The sequence below is a fragment of the Procambarus clarkii genome, chromosome 20, assembly GCF_040958095.1.
Source record: "Procambarus clarkii isolate CNS0578487 chromosome 20, FALCON_Pclarkii_2.0, whole genome shotgun sequence".
NCBI classification, from domain to species: domain Eukaryota; kingdom Metazoa; phylum Arthropoda; class Malacostraca; order Decapoda; family Cambaridae; genus Procambarus; species Procambarus clarkii.
In genome coordinates this window covers 38,935,466-38,958,936 of record NC_091169.1, presented here as the reverse complement: position 1 = coordinate 38,958,936, position 23,471 = coordinate 38,935,466, and the positions used below count along the sequence as shown (strand labels likewise).

Genomic DNA, 23,471 nt, shown 5'->3' with positions numbered 1-23,471 from the left:
CTCAAATTTCTCCCAAACTCTGAATACCGTTGACGGATCTTCAGTCACGTGACCTCTAACGTTGTATATTATCGCTATAACTGTAACTTAGTTTTCGTCACTTTATAGCATTTTAACACCCTCAGAACTGGGCCCGACCTTCCATGGATCCTAGGACCTCCCCCCTCCTCTCCCAAGTCTACAATATTCGTAGATTAATAAAGGTCTCACTCCTGCCTGTATCAGAACCTGTATTCTGTGGAATAATGTTTTCTATATAAGTGGTACAAGCCCCCGGAACTCTCAGTTCCTGCGACGGCGCTGGAACCAATCGTATTGGCGTATGCCTTTCCACTGGGGACTTTCAGCGCCGTGGAGAGGGGGGACCTGCTGCATGGGTAACAGCTTCTCCTACCCTGGCTTTGAACCCTGGTGAGGCCACTCCAGAGCACACCACCATAGTCTCCTGAGACTGATGGATGCCAACTACTGCTAATACTACTATAAGGTACAAACTGCGTCGCGTTACACGAGATTATTAGATTAGCTTTGCTGCTTTTAACGGTTTAAAAATGCCGCTTATGGCAGGACCCAAGAGCTGAAACTCGACCTGCTCTCAAACCTGCTTGCAGTTGCCCTCGCTTCCCGTCGACATCACTCATGATCGCTTCCTTTTACATTTGCCTGCATGTTAGCTCCATTTCCCCGCATGTTAGCTCCATTTCCCCTCCCGATTCTTCAGCACAATTGGTCTGCCATCATTAGCTCCCCCTCACGGGGTCAAGGGTCGGGGTTGAAGGGGGTTCACTGGCTGTTCGAGGTTCACAATGGTCTGTTTCATTCAGTGGCGGACACTATGTTATCTTCCAATTTATTGCGACTAGAGAACAAAGTCCGCTTGTCCTTAGTATTGACACTGGGAACGTCTTTCAAGGGGAACAATGACTACCTCCTGCACGCTGGGGAGGGGGTGAACGGTATGGGGGGGGGGGGGTGGAGGTGGTGGAGGAGTGGGGGGGGGGCAATAGGAGGCTGGACATGGCAGTGAAAGGGAGTGGAGACATGACTGTGATCTGTCATTTTAGTGAGGTTAAGAGGTACTAAATAGGTTGCCATATGGGATTAGATTGAGTTAGGTTGCCATATGGGGTTAGATTGAGTTAGGTTGCCATATGGACGCCAACAGAGTCCATTGTGGTATTAAACAAGTGGCAACCATGCGGGCAGTAAGCACCGAACATGGACTGGTAGACCCGGCTTTTATCATCTTGAAGCTTCAACCGGCCTAGTTGCAAAAGATATTGCAAGCTGGGGTTACTTATGGCTGCCATTTCTGGAAGTTGCAGGTACTTTTGTTTGTCAAGATGAAGGAAATCCCCAATAATGGGTGCTGGAAATGGAACACCTCATTAAAGACTCCAGAAGCTGGTAAACTCCAGTAATGTGTCTGGAAAGTGGAGTACCCCCCATTAAAAACTCCAGGACTTGGGCCCCACTCCTTTAATGAGTTGGGTGCAACGTCCCAGCTCTCTCTCAACGTTCCTGACTCACAGTTACGAAGCCCCCCCTCCAGTTATGAGTGATTCAGTCGTTCACATCCCACCAAATAGACCTTGGTCAATAGATCTTGGCCAGTAGATCTTGGCCAGTAGATCTTGGTCAATAAATCTTAGTCAATAGATCTTGGTCAATAGATCTTGGCCAGTAGATCTTGGCCAGTAGATCTTGGCCAGTAGATCTTAGTCAATAGATCTTGGTCAATAGATCTTGATCAATGAAACCTTGTGCGATGCGTTTACCTGTTGATTATCTGTTGATGAATGCGAGAGCTGTGTTATCCTGGCAGCAAACAGGATGCATAGGGGCGTGTGGTGAGAGCAACCGAAGGGTGTTGCAAGGAACAACATTGCAGTATGGAGCACCAAGGAACGTCAAGACAGTGACACTTTGGCAGGAAAGAGCCGAGCATCGTCGGATGGCAGGAGATCGTGGGAGGGGAGAGTGGGAGGGGAGAGTGGGAGGGGAGAGTGGGAGGGGAGAGTGGGAGGGGGGAGCGTGGGAGGGGGAGCGTGGGAGGGGAGCGTGGTAGGTGAGCGTGGGTGGGGAGAGTGGGAGGGGGAGCGTGGGAGGGGGAGCGTGGGGTGGGGGAGAGTGGGGTGAGGGAGTGCGGCAGGGAGAGGCAGGATTGTGAGAGGTACAAAGTAAATGAAGAAGATTGACATAGAGTGTTCCTTAAGTATCGCTTTTTATCCTTCAACTTGGGCTCGTCGTGAGAAGGACGAGGGGGGGGGGGTGGCCAGGAGGTCACCCCCTTCTGACCAGGAGGGGGGGAGGGGGTTCTGACCAGAGGGGGGGGGGGGGAGGGGGGGGGGTGTTCGGCAGGGGGGGACCTGTCTGGGGACACACACACGGGCCGCAATACTCGTTCGAACGTCTTGTATCGAGAAGTAAATAGAGTGAACGTGGGGTGCTGTCATGGTCGTTCGTGTCACCGTATGACAGTGTATGTGTCTTTGTGGCCACATGTGTCACCGTATGACAGTGTATGTCTCTTTGTGGCCACATGTGTCACCGTATGACAGTGTATGTGTCTTTGTGGCCACATGTGTCACCGTATGACAGTGTATGTGTCTTTGTGGCCACATGTGTCACCGTATGACAGTGTATGTGTCTTTGTGGCCACATGTGTCACCGTATGACAGTGTATGTGTCTTTGTGGCCACATGTGTCACCGTATGACAGTGTATGTGTCTTTGTGGCCACATGTGTCACCGTATGACAGTGTATGTATCATGTGGCCACACGTGTCACTGTATGACAGTGTATGTATCATGTGGCCACACGTGTCACTGTATGACAGTGTATCATGTGGCCACATGTGTCACCGTATGACAGTGTATGTATCTTTGTGGTCACACGTGTCACCGTATGACAGTGTATGTATCTTTGTGGTCACACGTGTCACCGTATGACAGTGTATGTATCATGTGGCCACACGTGTCACCGTATGACAGTGTATGTATCATGTGGCCACACGTGTCACCGTATGACAGTGTATGTCTCTTTGTGGCCACATGTGTCACCGTATGACAGTGTATGTGTCTTTGTGGCCACATGTGTCACCGTATGACAGTGTATGTCTCTTTGTGGCCACATGTGTCACCGTATGACAGTGTATGTATCATGTAGCCACTCATTGCCACCATTTTTTATTTCCAGTAGTCATATGTGTTTTTTGTGGCCATTTGTGTGTTCTTGTGTTGTTTTGTTCATTTTTGTTCAGTTGAAGCTCGTTCTTTAGATCCCCTTCCGTAAAAAATGCAGTGGTTTAGACTAGCCACAAGCATCAGATATTTGACTTCTCATCTAACCTAACAAAAAGGAGGCCTGGTCGAGGACCGGGCCGCGGGAACGCTAAGCCCCGAAATCATCTCAAGATAACACCCCCCCCCTTCGCGATATTCAATAGGCCTAGGAAGCGTCAAATTTGCCGTGGTCTTAATTTCCATAAACCACCGTAGTTTCGACGTTTGATGATGCACTATGCCTTTATGGACACTGTTGGTGCTCTTCTTGCATTGAGGCTCCAGGGATCGATGTCCCTCGTGGCCCAGTCTCTGAGCAGCTAGGCCTCCTGGTTGCAAGTCTGGTCCACTAGGCTGTTAGACGCCGCTGCTCACACACAGACGCGAGTCACAGCCCGGTTGATCAGGTATTCTCTGCAAGTGTTTTATCGAGTTCTCGTTTGAACATCGTGAACTCGGTAAGAGACATTTTCTTGTTATCGTGGTCATCTGTGTGTTATCCTGGCCACCTATATGTTATCCTGGTCACCTGTATGGTATCCTGGCCATCTGTATGTTATCCTGGGCCACCTATATGGTATCCTGGGCACCTGTATGGTATCCTGGCCACCTATATGTTATCTTGGCCACCTGTGTGTTATCCTGTCCACTTGTTATCCCGGTCACTTGTGTGTTATCTTGCCCCCCCCCCCGTATGGTATCCTGGCCACCTCTCACTCGTTCTGCTGCTCGTCCCTCAAGGGGTAGGGACAAGGTGACGGCGGCTAAGAATGTTTTCAACAGTAAGTTGACGATGACGGGGCCACTGGACCCTTAGTAACTCTATCAAACTCACCCCCGACCCACCACCTCCACCCTGCCCCACCCTGCCCCACCCCTGCCCCACCCCTGCCCCACCCCTACCCCACCCCTGCCCCACCCCTGCCCCACCCCCCCTTCCTTCGTGGCTATCCCATGTCCCCCCAGAAATCACCCCAGGGGGGGGGGGAGGTATATTTACCCACCGAGATATCTCAAGCGACGCAAGACTAAAAAATCTCTTCTCGATAAATACCGTCGACTTATTTACCCAGTGTTCCCAGGCGTCCGGCGGGACTTCTGGACCTCCTTCGTTCATTAAGATAAATCGAAGGAAGTCCGGCCAAAAAAAAAGTTCCTTCTGACTCGACCAGCGGCCACATCTCTGGAGGAAATTGATTATGCGTCATGTGTCAGAGGGGGGACCTTGTATTGCACTTTATCAAACATATTACAGAGATAAATTTCCGGGAAATTGGAGACCTCACGCCTAGACTTCAATTTGAGATTTATTGCCCTTAATATATTAGTGTTAGGGTGGGGGGGGAGGGGAGGGAGGAGGAGAGCCTTCGTTGGCAGGGAGGGAGGGAGGAGGTGAGTCCCCGTTACCAGGGATAGAGGGAGGGAAAGCCCCCCGTTGCCAGGAATAACGGGGGCAGGAGAGCCCCCCTTCCCGTTGCCGGGAATGGGGACCAAGACTGCTGTACTCTCTGTATTAGTTGCTACTTTAATAGAGTAGATTGGAAGACCTGATCTTGAAGCAGCATGGAATGATCCTCGTTGCTAACATCTGTTCCCTTTGTGGTGTTTCCTTGTATGTTAGACCTGCGGGCTCCACGCCTGGGCCGTGTGGATCCACTCATCCACACGGTAGCCACATGGTAGGTAGACATGGTGAGGATTCGAACCGGCTAACTTGGTGCCAGCTTGGGAGTACAAAGTGAGCGAGTTCGAATCCCTCTCATGGCTCCTACTGATTTCCTCAGTGAGATAAACTGTTCAAGAACAGCAAACTAAATAAATGTATATATATATATATATATATATATATATATATATATATATATATATATATATATATATATATATATATAATATATATATAATATATATATATATAATATATATATATAATATATATATATAATATATATATAATCAGTAGCAGTCAAAACAGAAGCAAGAATTACTAAGAGACCAGAGGCAGCGTCACTCAACCAATGGAAGGCCATCTTGAATGGTCAGGGCAAGCTATTCCTCTCTCTCATCCACTCCTTCCATCTCAATCCCTTCTCATCTTAATCCCGTGTCTCTCCCCGCTACCCATCTCAATCCCCCACCCTCCCCCTATCTTAATCCCCCAACCTTCAGTCCTTGTTGTTGTAAACCGCATTTCTTATTTCAAATCCCATTGTTAGATCGAATTGTACCTGACCTTCTGAACTTATTTTTCCCCTTCGCTCTCATTCCCGGCTTCTTTCTCTCCCTTTCTCATCTCCCCGACCTCGCTTGACCCTCTCCTATGACCGCTTGACACCCCAAACCCCCACCCTATTCCCCCCTTTTATCACATTCAAACATCTCAGGTTAAATCCTTTTATCGTTGACCAGACCACACAATATAAGGTGAATGGACGACGACGTTTCGGTCCGTCCTGGACCATTCTTAAGTCGATTGTGAGAATGGTTCCCCAATCGACCTGAGAATGGTCCAGGACGGACCGAAACGTCGTCGTCGGTCCCTTCACCTTCTAGTGTGTGGTCTGGTCAACATTCTTCAGCCACGTTATTGTGACTCGTCTCTTGATCGTGTTTTCCAAGCGCTCTGGGGCCAGATTCACGAAAGCTCTTACGCAAGCACTTATGAACCTGTACATCTTTTCTCAATCTTTGGCGGCTTTGTTTACAATTATTAAACAGTTAATGAGCTCCGAAGCACCAGGAGGCTGTTTATAACAATATAAACAGTTGAATGGCAAGTTTTCATACTTGTAAATTGTTTAATAAATGTAATCAAAGCCGTCAAAGATTGATGAAAGATGTACACGTTCGTAAGTGCTGGCGTAAGTGCTTTCGTGAATCTGGCCCCTGGACGTCGCCATTTAGCAACTCCGAGTTTCCTGGCTTTGTCACTCATCGGAATTATCGCCGCATTGGTTAAATATTTAGGGTAATTTCTCACCTATTCCTCCTCCTCCTCCGCCTCTTCTGCCATTGTGGCTCGTCTTTCTTGACTTAATGCTCTGCCATTATCGGCGTTGCGTAGGTTATTGTGTGTGTTGTGTTTGGGGAGGAGTGTGTGTTGGAGGGAGTGTGTGTTGGAGGGAGCGTTGTGTTGGGGTCCGCGACTCCTGCCTTTGTTATGCATATAGGCGTTGTGTGGAGCAGACCGTCCGTTGGGTTGTGGTCCCTTCCCTCTCCGGTCTTCTCCTCCTCTTCTCTTGTCCTCTTTCTTCGACTCTTCCTACGCCCTCTCTACTTTCTCTCGTTCTTTACTTTCTTCCTTCTTTCGTTCACTAATCATATTCATGTGTTTTTACTATTTGGGCCTGCACAATCGAGTTATTAGCTCGTCTTTCTAACCAATCCTTGTGTGTGTGTGTGTGTGTGTGTGTGTGTGTGTGTGTGTGTGTGTGTGTGTGTGTACACACACACACACACACACACACACACACACACACACACACACACACACACACACACACACACACACACACACTCACTCACTCACTCACTCACCCAGGAAGCAGCTCCGTAACAGCGGTCTAACTCCCAGGTACCTATTTACCGCTAGGTAACAGGGGCATTAGGGTGAAAGAAACTTTGCCCATTTGTTTCTGCCTGGTCCGGGAATCGAACTCAGGCCACATAATTACGAGTACTGCGCGCTATCCACTCAGCTACCAGACCCCTAATGAGTGTGTGTGTGTGTGTGTGTACTCACCTAGTTGTACTTACCTAGTTGTGCTTGCGGGCGGTTGAGCATTAGGTCTTTGGTCCCGCCTCTCAACCGTCAATCAACAGGTGTACAGGTTCCTGAGCCTATTGGGCTCTATCATATCTACACTTGAAACTGTGTATGGAGTCAGCCTCCACCACATCACTGCCTAAGTGTGATGTGTGTATATGTGTGCTCACCAAAAATGTGTCTGAGGGCTGAGCTTCAACTTCTGGTCCCCGCTTTTGCTTCTAGTTGACGGTCGTCTGTAACGTATTAATTAAAAAAACTTTTTTTTTTTTGTTTTCCTATTTTTCGTTAAGTTCGGGTTTATTTTGTCGATAGTGATGACGTAGAGGGTACATGCTATTTCTCAGGTCATAGACCCGATTCCCACTCAGAGCTCTTTCATAGAGCTCACAGTCCTCCCAGTTCAATTATAGAGCTTATAGTCCTCTCAGCTCTTGGAAAAATCTTGTTAACCTCGCCAGTTTTCCTTCAGTGTTTTTTCAAGTTCAGACTTAATTCCCCTTGAAACATTACCCTCCTATAATTTTTGCCCCGACGACCTTCAGGGCTCTCTAAACAAGAGTCGTGAATCGTCGTACGAGTTACGCAACAGTTAGAGTCGCGAGGTGCCTACAGTTATTGACAGTTACAATAAATCGAACTCCGGTCACTTAACAGGTGTTAAGTGGACTCTGGTCAAATTCTATTTGTCCAGGCAAATTCACATTTTTAGAGGTTGACCAGACCACACACTAGAAGGTGAAGGGACGACGACGTTTCGGTCCGTCCTGGACCATTCTCAAGTCGATCAAGCCATTTTAGAGCTTGATTTAGAGTTCTATAACGATGCTATGTTCGTGGGGTGTACAGGATATCTACGATACAGGACAGGAGTACAGGATACAGGATATATCAGGTCGCATTCAGGTGAGACGGGGGCCACGGAGCTGAAGCGTGATCCCCGTAAACAGACACGTAACAGGCAGCTGGTCATGGGGGAAGAGTGCAGGAGAATGCTGACCATAACACATACTCTTGCACGCAGCTTGCAGCCTGTTGCACGCGGAATATTAAGTGGCTCCAGAGGTCCACACACGCACGCACACGCACGCACCCGAACACGCCCAAAGAGCCAAATCCGGACCTGATGGTCCACCCGATTCCAAAAGAGCCGAAGCTCAACTCCGCAATCGCACCTAGGTGAGTACACACCCACACACACTAGGCCTGACGTCGCTAAAAAACAGAGGAGACATGATAGAGACATATAAAATATTTAAGAGGATTGAGTAGAACGACAAGACAGGCATGGAAGCTGGAGAAGTAGATGGGCCACAGAGATAGCCAAATTTCTTGTAGTCCAAGAATAATGGGAAAATAGAATGAATGAAAGAAGTAAGGTTGTAGAAACGAATTTCATTCATAATTTTAAAAGTAGATATGATAATTAAATTGTTCATAATTCTTTACAGTAGACAATAAGCGGCTAAAAGAGCTTGATACAGTTGACCAGACCACACACTAGAAATTGAAGGGACGACGACGTTTCGACTTGAGTATGATCCAGGACGGACCGAAACGTCGTCGTCCCTTCTATTTCTAGTGTGTGGTCTGGTCAACATACTTCAGCCACGTTATTGTGACTCATCGCCTGCAGCTTGATACAGGCTCCTTTCTATGTCTTTTTTCTTGTACTATTGGGACGACTTTTCCATTTTTGTCAGACTTCTGGGAGATTTCCTGTTTCAAGCATTTTATTAAAATTTTTTTGGTAACGGGTGACATAGTACTTCTGCAGCCTCCTTCAGCAGCCATGGTCAGCTTAGGTCTGGTCCCATTAATTTTGTCACTTTTAGTTCCTCCAGGATTTTTCACTCTTCTACAATGATTACAATGCCATCCAGTATTTCCTCCAGCCTTTCATCTTGCAACCGTGGTCTATACGCTGATTCAGATGTAAAGAACTGAAATCTTTCGTTGAGTTCCTCACATACCTCATTATCATTTTCTGTGTGAGCTTCCCCTTGTTTCCTCAATCAGAGTACATGGTCCCACACTGTCGTTTTTCTCCTTATGTGGCTGTAGAACAGTTTCAGTTATTCCTTAGCTTTCGCAGCAATGTCATCTTCAAATTGCCTCTCACCTTCTCTCCTAACTTGGATGTCATTATTTATGGTTCTCTCTAGTGCCTCTATCTATTTTCCCCTTTTCCTACTTCTCTGTACGTTTTCCCAACTTTTGTTGTCCATTCTTAAGCTTCCCTCTTAAGCGTGGGTGTTACCTAGCAGTAAAATAGGTACCTGGGGGTTAGTCAGCTGTCACAGGCTGCTTCCTGGGGGTGGAGGCCTGGTCGAGGACTGGGCCGCGGCGACACTAAAAAGCCCCGAAATCATCTCAAGATAACCTCAAGATAACTTGAGGTTATCTTGAGGTTATCAAGATAACCGGCACTGCCTATTGAACCAGGGATTCATGTTACTTTTGCCTCCTTCTTGAGTAGTATAAACTGTTTCATTGCATTGCAATATTTCCCAGCAATTGCCGGAACAACCGTGGACATCTTCAAGTGAAAACTAGACTTGTTTTCTAAAAGACGTTCCGGACCAACCGGGCTGTGGTGGGTATGTGGGCCTGCGGGCCTCTCCAAGCAACAGCCTGGTGGACCAAACTCACAAGTCAAGCCTGGCCTCGGGCCGGGCTTGGGGAGTAGAAGAACTCCCAGAACCCCATCAAGCAGGGGTTATGAGCAGTATCAGCAGTGAATTCCTTCATCTCATTTGCTCTCTTCCCTTCAAGTCCCTCATCCTGTTGTAGTCTCCGTCTGCACTCCCTCCTCCTCCTCCTCCTTCTTCTTCTTCTTCTTCTTCTTCTTCTTCTTCTTCTTCTTCTTCTTCTTCTTCTTCTTCTTCTTCTTCTTCAACGTGTTCTTCGTGGAACCAACTCCTTCAGGTTCACTATATATGCAAGCTTGACAATGCCTGAATACTTGAAGATGCTTAAAGGCATCTCGTACTTTTTTTTTCAACCCTCTACCTCATTTTGGGGAACATCAGGTCTTGTACAAATTCACAGGAGCCTTGATTTGAGGGTTCGAATCTTTGCGCTCGGTGTTCTCATTCACGCGCTAGTCGACTGCTGGGGAACACCCAGCACATAGGTTCGAACCCTGATTCGAACCGCTCGGTGAATATATATAGCTCGGTGATATATATATATATATATATATATATATATATATATATATATATATATATATATATATATGAGGTTATTGTGATTTCTGTGTGTACCAAGTCTAGTAGTGTTGCTGGTGGGTCGTTTTACTTGATATCCTCTTGTGAAGATATCAAGAGGATATCAAGCAAGATATAACACTAGACAGTTACGTTTCTATTATTGCGATCAAGTGTGGTTGTTCTTCTGCGACTATTTCCTGTATCGCTACTCCTTTATTTGCAATTCCATCTGCATTTGTCCACATTACTTTTAACTTACTTATGCCAATTGGGCTGCTTGAGTTTCTCCCTTTCCCTAATGGGTATATTTTCATGTGGCTATATTTCAGTGTCTGATAAGGGGAGAGTGGAAGCGGGGGGGGGGGGGGGAAGGAGATGAACTAGTCACTCTTGCCTACTACACTACACACAGAGATCACACTAACGTGATGCATCAAATGAACAAATCCACAAGGGCTGTGATGAGGACTCGAACCTGCGTCAGGGAGCATCCCAGACACTGCCTTAATCGACTGAGCTACGACAGGGTAAAATGTTTTACCCTGTCGTAGCTCAGTCGATTAAGGCAGTGTCTGGGATGCTCCCAGACGCAGGTTCGAATCCTCGTCACGGCCCTTGTGGATTTGTTCACTCTTGCCTACTCTTTTGTGATGATGCTTCGATAGGTTGGGCAGCTCTACAATCTTCCTCTGTAGTACTCTCTGTTGCATGGTTAAGCTGTCTTCGTAGCCCGAGGGCCCACACACACAGCCTGGCTGATCCGGTATCCTTCGGTGGAAACAGTTTCCTCTCAAAGGACATATCTGAGAGGGCAACAGGTGGCAGCTCCACCTGTTTAATCAACAGGATGGAGACGTGTCTCACCCACTGCAAGTACACCAGTGAAATAATTTATATTTCTGGTGTTCTTGAAACCTAATTCATACTACTGAATTCCAAGTGTTAAGTTATGTTAATATATTTTAATTAATGCGAATCTCTCCAAATGCTCTCCCTTAATGAGGTTATTATTTTACATGTTCAGACAGACAAAAACCTAGCTTGCCTAGGTCCGACTGGCTGGTTCTTTAGCCTGCTTGATTTGTTTGGTAACTTTGTAACTAACTGGCTGGTTGCCTTGTTCTGTAGCTGGCTCAGTGGATTTGTAGGTGGTTGGCTGGGAGGAAATTGTCTCTGTAACTGCCTGTCAGATGCTGTAACTGCTGGTTGTGTCTGCTTCTAAATTGGTGTTTTTTGGGCTAAGTGTAGTTTTTCTGCATTGCTATTCACATGATCACATAAAATGCTGTTTTGAGTCTCAGATAAACGTTTTTATGGAGCTTCACCAATCCTGGGGGAGGCGATTGGGTGTAGGGGGAAGTAGGCGTTAACGCTGTTTCACTTTCCATTCACCTGGGGCGAGATTCACGAAGCAGTTACGCAAGCACTTACGAACCTGTACATCTTTTCTCAATCTTTGACATCTTTGTTTACAATTATTAAAGAGTTAATGAGCTCCGAAGCACCAGGAGGCTGTTTATAATAATAACAACAGTTGATTGGGAAGTTTTTATGCTTGTAAACTGTTTAATAAATGTAACCAAAGCCGTCAAAGATTGAGGAAAGGTGTACACGTTCGTAAGTATTTGCGTAACTGCTTCGTGAATCTGGCCTTGGCAGATCTCTTAAGTGTATCCTTAGTCGTCGTGTACTCAGGTTCTCTGCAGGTGGAATGTGATGCTTCGGTTGGGTCAAGATGCACGCAGGATGAGGTACGGATGTGAGGAGGAAGCCAGAATGTATGTGTAATGGTAGTGGCAGAATGTGGGTGTGACTTGCTTCATAAAATGCAGGTGATAGGGCCTGGGGAGAATACATGTCTTAGTGACACACACACACACACACAGATCACACTAACGTGATGCATCAAATGAACAAATCCACAAGGGCCGTGACGAGGATTCGAATCTGCGTCCGGGAGCATCCCAGACACTGCCTTAATCGACTGAGCTACGACAGGGTTCAACCCTTTTAACCCTGTCGTAGCTCAGTCGATTAAGGCAGTGTCTGGGATGCTCCCGGACGCAGGTTCGAATCCTCGTCACGGCCCTTGTGGATTTGTTCACATGTCTTAGTGGATTAATACAATACGGGTCTTGATGGATTTGCGAACATGGGTTTTCGCGGATTGCCAGGATGTGGATATTTGAGAAATGACAATGTGGGATCGTGTGTAGTTTCTCACTTCCACCGAAAAGATGCTATCACTTAAGCATCGTGATTTACATGAATTCAGTTGATTTTCTCGTGGTAAATTTAGTTGGGCGATGTATACAAACTGGACATTATTTATACATGTTATTGAGGTAAGCGGGGTACCCGAGCAAAGGTCAACATTAGGCAAGAAGCCTTATTCTTTTTTATGCTTGACTCAACCTTGCGGCATGTCTTTTTAACTGCCACAATTATTAGTAGAGTTAGATTGTCGTTGGGTCTTGCTTTACTAATCAACCTAAAGTAGGATATCAGATGAAGGCTGCGTTGCCATCAAGTATTGATATCCTACTTGCTTGACTCGCGACTGATTTTTGGGCTGTGACAGGAATTTATTAATCATGTAGGGAGCGGGTCGGCCGAGCGGACAGCACGCGGGACTTGTGATCTTGTGGTCCTGGGTTCGATCCCAGGCGCCGGCAAGAAACAATGGGCAGAGTTTCTTTCACCCTATGCCTCTGTTACCTAGCAGTAAAATAGGTACCTGGGTGTTAGTCAGCTGTCACGGGCTGCTTCCTGGGGGTGGAGGCCTGGTCGAGGACCGGGCCGCGGGGACACTAAAAAAAGCCCCGAAATCATCTCAAGATAACCTCAAGATATATCATGAGTTCCACAGAAGGATGCAGTCGTTCAGTTGACAGGTGCAGACAGAAACATAGACGAACAAAAAGAGAGACCAACTAGACAGAAGTACAGATCAAACACAAATGAGACAGAAGCAGTCATACACAACCACAAATGAGACAGAAGCAGTCATACACAACCACAAATGAGACAGAAGCAGTCATACACAACCACAAATGAGACAGAAGCAGTCATGCACAACCACAAATGAGACAGAAGCAGTCATACACAACCACAAATGAGACAGAAGCAGTCATACACAACCACAAATGAGACAGAAGCAGTCATACACAACCACAAATGAGACAGAAGCAGTCATACACAACCACAAATGAGACAGAAGCAGTCATACACAACCACAAATGAGACAGAAGCAGTCATACACAACCACAAATGAGACAGAAGCAGTCATACACAACCACAAATGAGACAGAAGCAGTCATACACAACCACAAATGAGACAGAAGGCGAGTGTTCCGCACATACACGTGACTAGTACAGAAGAACCCAGCAGGAGGAGTCACAATAACGTGGCTGAAGTATGTTGACCAGACTACACACTAGAATGTGAAGGGACGACGACGTTTCGGTCCGTCCTGGACCATTCTCAAGTCGATTGTCAAGACACAATCGACTTGAGAATGGTCCAGGACGGACCGAAACGTCGTCGTCCCTTCACTTTCTAGTGTGTGGTCTGGTCAACCAGCAGGAGAATTTATCAGCGATGTCAACAAGAAAAATCTGGAATTGTAAACTCACATGATATCTAGTACATCACCTTACAGTTACCTTGTGATGATTTCGGGGCTCAACGTCCCCGCGGCCCGGTCCTCGACCAGCCCTCCTCCTTAAAGTAGTCTGTTTTGTTTGTCTATTGTTGGCTCACTAAGCGCAGCATGTCTGGATTCATCAAACATCTACGCATCCCCCTTACGAAACCTGTACATCTTTTCTCACTCATGGCGACTTTGTTCATGTTTATGAAACGGTTTATGGCCTCCGAAACACTACGAGGTTCTTATAACAAAACCAACCTTAGATTCTGAAATTAGGAATATCTTTAACTCTTTAATAAACTTATACGCCATGATTGAGGAAAGATGTACAAGTTTAGTAAGTGAATGTGTAAAAGACTGATGCCACCTGGACCTCCGTCTCCCTCCCACCATCAAGACAAAGCTGTAGAAGGTCTTGTGAGGCGAAGGAAGGAAAAGGAGGAGTGTGTCTAGCTACCCCGAGACAGGAAGAGCGTCGCGCGAAGAGAGTCGACAGAAAAAGAGAGTCGAACTCTCAGGGAACCCGTGATTGAGCTTCTGGAACTAACCCGCTGGGTAAACTCTTGCCGGATGAGACCTGAGAACCTCGCTAACGTCAGAGGTAGACTTGTAGTGGCGGCTTGGAGTCGTAGCAGCGGCGGTCTGGCGTCGCAGGGGTGACCTCGAGTATTAGAGCGACCCAACTTCCACTCTTCAGCAGTTTTTTTTCCTTCCAGGAGACTTTTCAGCGTGTCGATATTTATTCCTCTCATACGTTTTCCGCTCAGAGTTATGGGTCGGCCATTTGTTGTTGACGGCCGTCTTAACCGCCCGCGTCCTTGACGGCCGGGGAGTGCTCAAGGGGACTTGTTCGAGGTGTGTGCACGCCTTCTCAAAGACGCGCACGCCTTCTCAAAGACGTGCACGCCTTCTCAAAGACGCGCACGCCTTCTCGAAGACGCGCACGCCTTCTCAAAGACGCGCACGCCTTCTCAAAGACGCGCACGCCTTCTCAAAGACGCGCACGCCTTCTCGAAGACGCGCACGCCTTCTCGAAGACGCGCACGCCTTCTCAAAGACGCGCACGCCTTCTCAAAGACGCGCACGCCTTCTCAGAGACGCGCAAGCCTTCTCAAAGACGCGCACGCCTTCTCAAAGACGCGCACGCCTTCTCAAAGACGCGCACGCCTTCTCAGAGACGCGCACGCCTTCTCAGAGACGCGCACGCCTTCTCAAAGACGCGCACGCCTTCTCAAAGACGCGCACGCCTTGTCTAGAAGAACCAGTATTGTCTGGCAGATCGAGGGGTTGGTGGGGGGGGGGAAGAGTTACATGCATGCTAGAACATGCGTTGTTTTTCCTATAGAAAAACTCATTTTTGTTTGTTTGTATCAATGAGAGAACAAACGTTGCATGGCTGTGCCCTAAGACACAATAGACTGTGCATGTCTAAAGGAAACATGCATTGTTCTCTGCTTTAAGTTGAGATGTTTGTGTGTTTGACTGTTTTATGTCTGCTTGTTTTGAAAATCGTGACGTCACATTACGATTAAACACACACACACACACACACACACACACACACACACACACACACACACATATATATATATATATATAACCTGGTGTACTTGTTCACTTGGTTCAAGAGTATGTTCAATAGAGTAGACACCCCTGAACCCCTTCAAAGTTCAATACACTTGTTCATTACCCAGAGAGTGTTAAGAAGTTCTATATATATATATATATATATATATATATATATATATATATATATATATATATATATATATATATATATAACTGAAAACTCAATTTTCAGTTGCATATGTCCTGGGGACCATTCAGGCTTGTTCGCATATATATATATATATATATATATATATATATATATATATATATATATATATATATATATATATATATATATATATAACATGCCTCTGTCTTATTTTGGCATTTGAGATTCGTTTTTCTCCAGTACTTGTGCCCTTATTAAGCACTCTACACTCTCTGAACCTTTTCATTTGAGTCATGGGTAATCTTTATATAAGTTTGGTCAGACATAAGTGGTATACAGGCGTCCTGAACGATTCCTTACACAAGTTTCTAAAGGCAGTTCTTAATTAAGTTGACCAGTCTTGCATATATCGCTGATGATATGCTTTTGATGTGGGCTTCTGGGGACAGGCTTCCTGTGTGTGTGTGTGTGTGTGTGTGTGTGTGTGTGTGTGTGTGTGTGTGTGTGTGTGTGTAATTACCTAAGTGTAGTTAAAGGATGAGAGCTACGCTCATGGTGTCCCGCCTTCCCAGCACTCTTTGTCATATAACGCTTTGAAACTACTGACGGTCTTGGCCTCAACCACCTTCTCACCTAACTTGTTCCAACCGTCTACCACTCTGCGAAAGTGAATTTTCTTATATTTCTTCGCCATCTGTGTTTAGCTAGTTTAAATCTATGACCTCTTGTTCTTAAAGTTCCAGGTCTCAGGAAATCTTCCCTATCGATTTTATCAATTCCTGTTACTATTTTGTATGTAGTGATTATATCATCTCCTTTTCTTCTGTCTTCTAGTTTTGGCATATTTAATGCCTCTAACCTCTCCTCGTAGCTCTTGCCCTTCAGTTCTGGGAGCCACTTAGTAGCATGTCTTTGCACCTTTTCCAGTTTGTTGATGTGCTTCCTAAGATATGGGCACCACACAACCGCTGCATATTCTAGCTTTGGCCTAACAAAAGTCGTGAACAATTTCTTTAGTATATCGCCATCCATGTATTTAAAATCAATTCTGAAGTTAGAAAGCATGGCATAGGCTCCTCGCACAATATTCTTTATGTGGTCTTCAGGTGATAGTTTTCTATCTAGAACCACCCCTAGATCTCTTTCTTTATCAGAAATCTTCAAAGATTTCTCACATAATATATAGGTTGTGTGGGGTCGTATGTTCTCCTATTCCACATTCCATAACATGGCATTTATTAACATTAAATTCCATTTGCCAAGTGGTGCTCCATATACTTATTTTGTCCAGGTCATCTTGAAGGGCATGACAATCATCTAAGTTTCTTATCCTTCCTATTATCTTAGCATCATCAGCAAACATGTTCATATAATTCTGTATACCAACCGGTAGATCATTTATGTAGACAATAAACATCACTGGTGCAAGAACTGAACCCTGTGGTACTCCACTTGTGACATTTCTCCAGTCCGATACATTGCCTCTGATCACTGCCCTCATTTTTCTATCAGTCAGAAAATTTTTCATCCATGTTAGAAGCTTACCTGTCACCCCTCCAATATTTTCCAGTTTCCAGAACAATCTCTTATGTGGAACTGTCGAAAGCCTTTTTTAGGTCCAGATAGATGCAGTCAACCCAACCATCTCTTTCCTGTAATATCTCTGTTGCTCGATCATAGAAATTGAGTAAATTCGATACACAGGATCTTCCAGATCGAAAACCATACTGTCTGTCTGATACTATATAATTTCTCTCCAGGTGTTCTACCCATTTAGTTTTAATTATTTTTTCCAATATTTTGACTATTACACTTGTCAATGATACAGGTCTATAATTAAAGGGTCTTCCCTGCTTCCGCTTTTGTAGATTGGAACTATGTTAGCCTTTTTCCACACATCAGCTACAACTCCTGTAAACAGGGATGCCTGAAAAATCAGTTGAAGTGGAATGCTGAGCTCAGGTGCACATTCTCTCAGAACCCATGGTGAAACTCCATCTGGACCAACAGCTTTGTTCTTATTTAGCTCCTTGAGCATTTTTTCCACTTCGTCTCTAGACACCTCTATGTGCTCTATGTTGTTCACTGGAATTCTTATTGTGTCTGGTTCCCTGAAGATTTTATTTTGTACAAACACACTTTGGAACTTTTCGTTTAATGTTTCACGCATTTCCTTTTCATTTTCCGTGAATCTTTTTCCCATTTTCAACCTCTGAATATTATCCTTTACCTGCAATTTGTTGTTTATGAATTTATAGAATAGGCCTGGTTCTGTTTTACATTTGTCTGCAATCCCTTTTTCAAAATTTCTTTCTGCCTCTCTCCTCACTGCCGTGTAGTTGTTTCTCGCATCTTTGTATCGCTGGTATGTTTGGGGGTTCGGCCTCTTCCTGTATTGATTCCATTTTCGTGTCTTTTGGTCTCTGGCCCTCTCGCAATTTCTGTTAAACCAATCCTGTTTCCTAGTTCTGCATCTCTATTTTGTTACAAATTTTTTTGTGCCTTTATCATATATGTGCCCTTTGTGTGTGTGTGTGTGTGTGTATGTGTATGTGTGAGTGTGTGTGTGTGTGTGTGTGTGTGTGTGTGTGTGTGTGTGTGTGTGTGTGTGTGTGTGTGTGTGTGTATGCGTGTGTGTGTGTGTGTGTGTATGTGTGTATGTGTGTATGCGTGCGCGCGCACTAACCTAGATGTATTCGCCTAAATATTCTTGTATCAGCAGACTGTGGTGGGTTCCAAAGAGCAGACCCTCTGACCCACTCTTTGTCCTCTTCTCTTTGACGATACGATTCCCTTTGCTGTAAAAGAATGTAAAAGCCTGTTTGGTAGCTCTCTCTTGGATCTAATGGAGTTGAAAGACGAAGAATTGGACCGGGATGGAAGGAAAGAAAGGGGAGGGAGCAAGGGAAGGGAAGGGAAGGGGTAAGAGGAGCGCAGGGTAAGGAGGAAGTACGGTGGAGGGGGTGTGGAGGATTGAGAGGTCGGGAAGAGGTCAGAAGCTCATTTGAGTCCATCCTGTTTGATTGTTTGCCTGGGGGGAGGGGCCGAGCCGTTGCTTCTGTTGATTTAGCTGCCTGAGTGGAATGGCTTTCTCGGCCACTGCTGTTGCTGAATTACTTTTGTTGTTGGTGTCCTGAGAGTATTCCGCTCCAGTGATCCTCGATGGCTGGGAGGGTGATCTTGGGTACAGTGTGTCGTGTTGGGTACAGTGTGTCGTGTTGGGTACAGTGTGTCGTGTTGGGTACAGTGTGTCGTGTTGGGTACGGTGTGTCGTCTTGGGTACAGTGTGTCGTGTTGGGTACAGTGTGTCGTGTTGGGTACAGTGTGTCGTGTTGGGTACAGTGTGTCGTGTTGGGTACGGTGTGTCGTGTTGGGTACGGTGTCGTCGTGTTGGGTACAGTGTGTCGTGTTGGGTACAGTGTGTCGTGTTGGGTACAGTGTGTCGTGTTGGGTACAGTGTGTCGTGTTGGGTACAGTGTGTCGTGTTGGGTACACTGTGTCGTGTTGGGTACAGTGTGTCGTGTTGGGTACAGTGTGTCGTGTTGGGTACAGTGTGTCGTGTTGGGTACAGTGTGTCGTGTTGGGTACAGTGTGTCGTGTTGGGTACAGTGTGTCGTGTTGGGTACAGTGTCGTGTTGGTTCTGTGATCTGGCGGCCCGGACCAGCCGGACTGCGCTGGATATATGGGCTTGCGGGCCGCTCTAAGCAACGGCCTGTTGGACCAAGCTCTTACAAAACAAGCCTGGCTCCAGGCGTGGCTTGAGGAGTGGAAGAACTTTCAGAACCCACTCCAGGTAGGGGGAGCTACTTGGTTACACAGCCTGGATGAACATCCACAACCCTTCAACATTCTTTTAGATCAAGTTATCACAAAACAAACCTGGCCCCAAGCCGGAGAGGGAGGGTTAAAAGCACCAAGCCATTGCGACTGTATAGCATTTGGCACTGGGAAGGGATCAGGATAAGGATTTGGGATGGGACGGGGGAAAGGAATGGTGCCCAACCGCTTGGACGGTCGGGGATTGAACGTCCACCTGCATGAAGCGAGACCGTCGCTCTACCGTCCAGCCCAAGTGATTGGACAGGGGGGGGGGGGCAGAACTACACCAAGAACGTACGTACGTGTGTGTGTGTGTGTGTGTGTGTGTGTGTGTGTGTGTGTGTGTGTGTGTGTGTGTGTGTGTGTGTGTGTGTACTCACCTATATGTACTCACCTATATGTGCTTGCAGGATCGAGCAATGACTCTTGGATCCCGCCTTTCTAGCTATCGGTTGTTTACAGCAATGACTCCTGTCCCATTTCCCTATCATACCTAGTTTTAAAAGTATGAATAGTATTTGCTTCCACAACCTGTTCCCCAAGTGCATTCCATTTTTCTACTACTCTCACGCTAAAAGAAAACTTCCTAACATCTCTGTGACTCATCTGAGTTTCCAGTTTCCACCCATGTCCCCTCGTTCTGTTATTATTACGTGTGAACATTTCATCTATTTCCACTTTGTCAATTCCCCTGAGTATTTTATATGTCCCTATCATATCTCCTCTCTCCCTTCTTTTCTCTAGTGTCGTAAGGTTCAGTTCCTTCAGCCGCTCTTCATATCCCATCCCTCGTAGCTCTGGGACAAGCCTCGTCGCAAACCTCTGAACCTTCTCCAGTTTCTTTATGTGTTTCTTCAGGTGGGGGCTCCATGATGGCGCGGCATACTCTAAGACGGGTCTCACGTAGGCAGTGTAAAGCGCCCTAAAAGCTTCCTCATTTAGGTTTCTGAATGAAGTTCTAATTTTCGCCAGTGTAGAGTACGCTGCTGTCGTTATCCTATTTATATGTGCCTCAGGAGTTAGATTAGGTGTCACATCCACTCCCAGGTCTCTTTCTCGAATCGTTACAGGTAGGCTGTTCCCCTTCATTGTGTACTGTCCCTTTGGTCTCCTGTCACCTGATCCCATTTCCATAACTTTACATTTACTGGTGTTAAACTCCAGTAGCCATTTCCCTGACCATCTCTGCAGCCTGTTTAAGTCCTCTTGGAGGATCCTACAATCCTCGTCTGTCACAACTCTTCTCATTAATTTTGCGTCATCTGCAAAATTAATTTTGCGTCATCATCTGTGTGTGTGTGTGTGTGTGTGTGTGAGTGTGTGTGAGTGAGTGTGTAAGTGTGTAAGTGAGTGAAGTATCTTCACTCCATAATGGACGAACCTCCCGATGCACTGTTTACGGGCTATTCATGCCCGTGCCACCTCTTGGGGTGGCTTAATCTTCATCAATCAACCGGGTGCCCCTCAGGTTTACCCCAGAACTTAAAATTACAGAGCTATGAGACACCCGAAATCCCCCTCCCCCCCCTCCCCCAGAACCTTGGGTTACCTTGAGCTGTTTTCGGGGCTTAGTTAACCAAGTTAACTAAGTTTCGCTAAGTTAATCCAACTAAGTTGGGTCTCAGTTAACAGTTCAATCGACACAAAAGGCTTGAACCGGAACTTCCTGCGACTTAAGACCTTCCTTGGGCCAAACGGTGAAGCTTTTTTTATTTTCTTTATTCACTTATTTATTAATATTTATTGATGGGGGGAAAGACATCTTAAAGTTGTAAAGTGAAATACCTTCGTGGACGCTGCAAACAACGACAACCTTATTGATCAAGTCATCACCACAGTAGTCCAGTCACTGCTTTGGCTGCGGGAGTACAACTCTCACAAGCTATAATAGGTTTGCGTTCAATGATAATACTGCGCGATATTACTGGTTATGTTGGGTTATATGTAAGATATTAATAGTGGTTTGAAAGAATGAGTTTAAGCATTATATAAACGTTGAAATGTGTATTATGTGTTGTGTGCGCGCGCTCTCGCTCATCCATATATATAGCACACACAGTTTTAAAAATGTAAATTCTAAAAATGTAAAATCTAAATTCTAATTCCACATATATTTGTAGGACATCCACCTTCTATGATTATTTCATTGCTGCAATTCTCACATATTACACACACGTTCTGACAGTCTCTTCAGGTGTGTCCCTGTATGACTGTCTTGAGGTGTGTCCCTGTATGACTGTCTTGAGGTGTGTCCCTGTATGACTGTCTTGAGGTGTGTCCCTGTATGACTGTCTTGAGGTGTGTCCCTGTATGACTGTCTTGAGGTGTGTCCCTGTATGACTGTCTTGAGGTGTGTCCCTGTATGACTGTCTTGAGGTGTGTCCCTGTATGACTGTCTTGAGGTGTGTCCCTGTATGACTGTCTTGAGGTGTGTCCCTGTATGACTGTCTTGAGGTGTGTCCCTGTATGACTGTCTTGAGGTGTGTCCCTGTATGACTGTCTTCAGGTGTGTCCCTGTATGACTGTCTTCAGGTGTGTCCCTGTATGACTGTCTTCAGGTGTGTCCCTGTATGACTGTCTTCAGGTGTGTGTCTTGCATGCCAGTACCTCCAAACAAGGTACTCACATCAACAGCCCACCAAACTGATAAGATATTCATATCACCAGCTGTCTGAGACATGGTCTAAGATGTTGACATTTTCTCTCTCCTACAGGTGACGGGTGTAGTAGGTCGAGCCGAAACGCTCTCCTCCCTTTTCTTCCTAGGGGCCCTGGTGGCCTACTCCGGGGCCACGGCTCGCCAGGTCCGAGGGCCCCGTGGAGCGCGGGTGGCCACTGACTGGAGACTCCTCCTGCTGGCCATGCTGTTGGCCACCACGGCCATGCTCTGTAAGGAACAGGGTATCACCGTCATCGCTATCTGCGCCGTCTACGAGCTCTTCATCGTCCAGAAGGTAAGTCTATCCTCCAGCAAACACAGAACACCGTTTTTTGTTGGAATTTTTACGTCATTTGCAACACGGAGATTGCGTTAAGGGAAGCTTTGCAAGCTTGCTGAAGGCTGAAGACTTTCCCCAAGGGGGAAATAAGAAAAGCTGGCGTCGTGGGCTTACGATATGGGCGTGGGTGGGCATCAGATAAGCTCGCCCGCAGCTGCAATAGAGAGAGAGAGAGAGAGAGAGAGAGAGAGAGAGAGAGAGAGAGAGAGAGAGAGAGAGAGAGAGAGAGAGAGAGAGAGAGAGAGAGAGAGAGAGAGCAAGAGAGAGAGAGAGAGAGAGAGAGAGAGAGAGAGAGAGAGAGAGAGAGAGAGAGAGAGAGAGAGAGAGAGAGAGAGCGAGAGAGAGAGCGAGAGAGAGAGGAAGAGAGAGAGCAAGAGAGAGAGCGATAGGGATGATTTGAGAATGATCACAGCCCTGGTCACGATGTTGCAACATTGACTGCAAACTTGCTCGTGGTCACGACAGAGAGGGGGGGGGTTAGGGGGGATTGAAGGGGAGGGGGTTGAGGGGGGCGGCAGAGAGAGGGTTGGGGGGGTTGGAGTAGGTTACAGGGAGGGGCTTTGTGAGTGTGGTGGGGAAGAAAGTTACTGTAGCGGGTAATTTTGTATTTTTTTGTATTATACAAAATTATTATTTTTTGTAGCCAGCCCTCCAGAGGCCAGCCCTGGCAGAGGCCAGCCCCTGGCAGAGGCCAGCCCCTGGCAGAGGCCAGCCCCTGGCAGAGGCCAGCCCCTGGCAGAGGCCAGCCCCTGGCAGAGGCCAGCCCCTGGCAGAGGCCAGCCCCTGGCAGAGGCCAGCCCCTGGCAGAGGCCAGCCCCTGGCAGAGGCCAGCCCCTGGCAGAGGCCAGCCCCTGGCAGAGGCCAGCCCCTGGCAGAGGCCAGCCCCTGGCAGAGGCCAGCCCCTGGCAGAGGCCAGCCCCTGGCAGAGGCCAGCCCCTGGCAGAGGCCAGCCCCTGGCAGAGGCCAGCCCCTGGCAGAGGCCAGCCCCTGGCAGAGGCCAGCCCCTGGCAGAGG

General features: G+C 46.7%; 1 protein-coding gene across 2 annotated transcripts in view; it reads left to right on the top strand.

The window, feature by feature from the left end:
* LOC123755346 (Transmembrane O-mannosyltransferase targeting cadherins 3) overlaps positions 1-23,471 on the top strand; it is a 672,781-nt gene that overhangs the window by 515,553 nt on the left and 133,757 nt on the right. For both annotated transcript variants that reach the window (XM_045737885.2, XM_069327886.1), the window contains one exon: positions 22,173-22,412. In XM_045737885.2, coding sequence (XP_045593841.2) covers positions 22,173-22,412 — 240 coding nt within the window. The remainder of the gene's footprint in view (positions 1-22,172; positions 22,413-23,471) is intronic.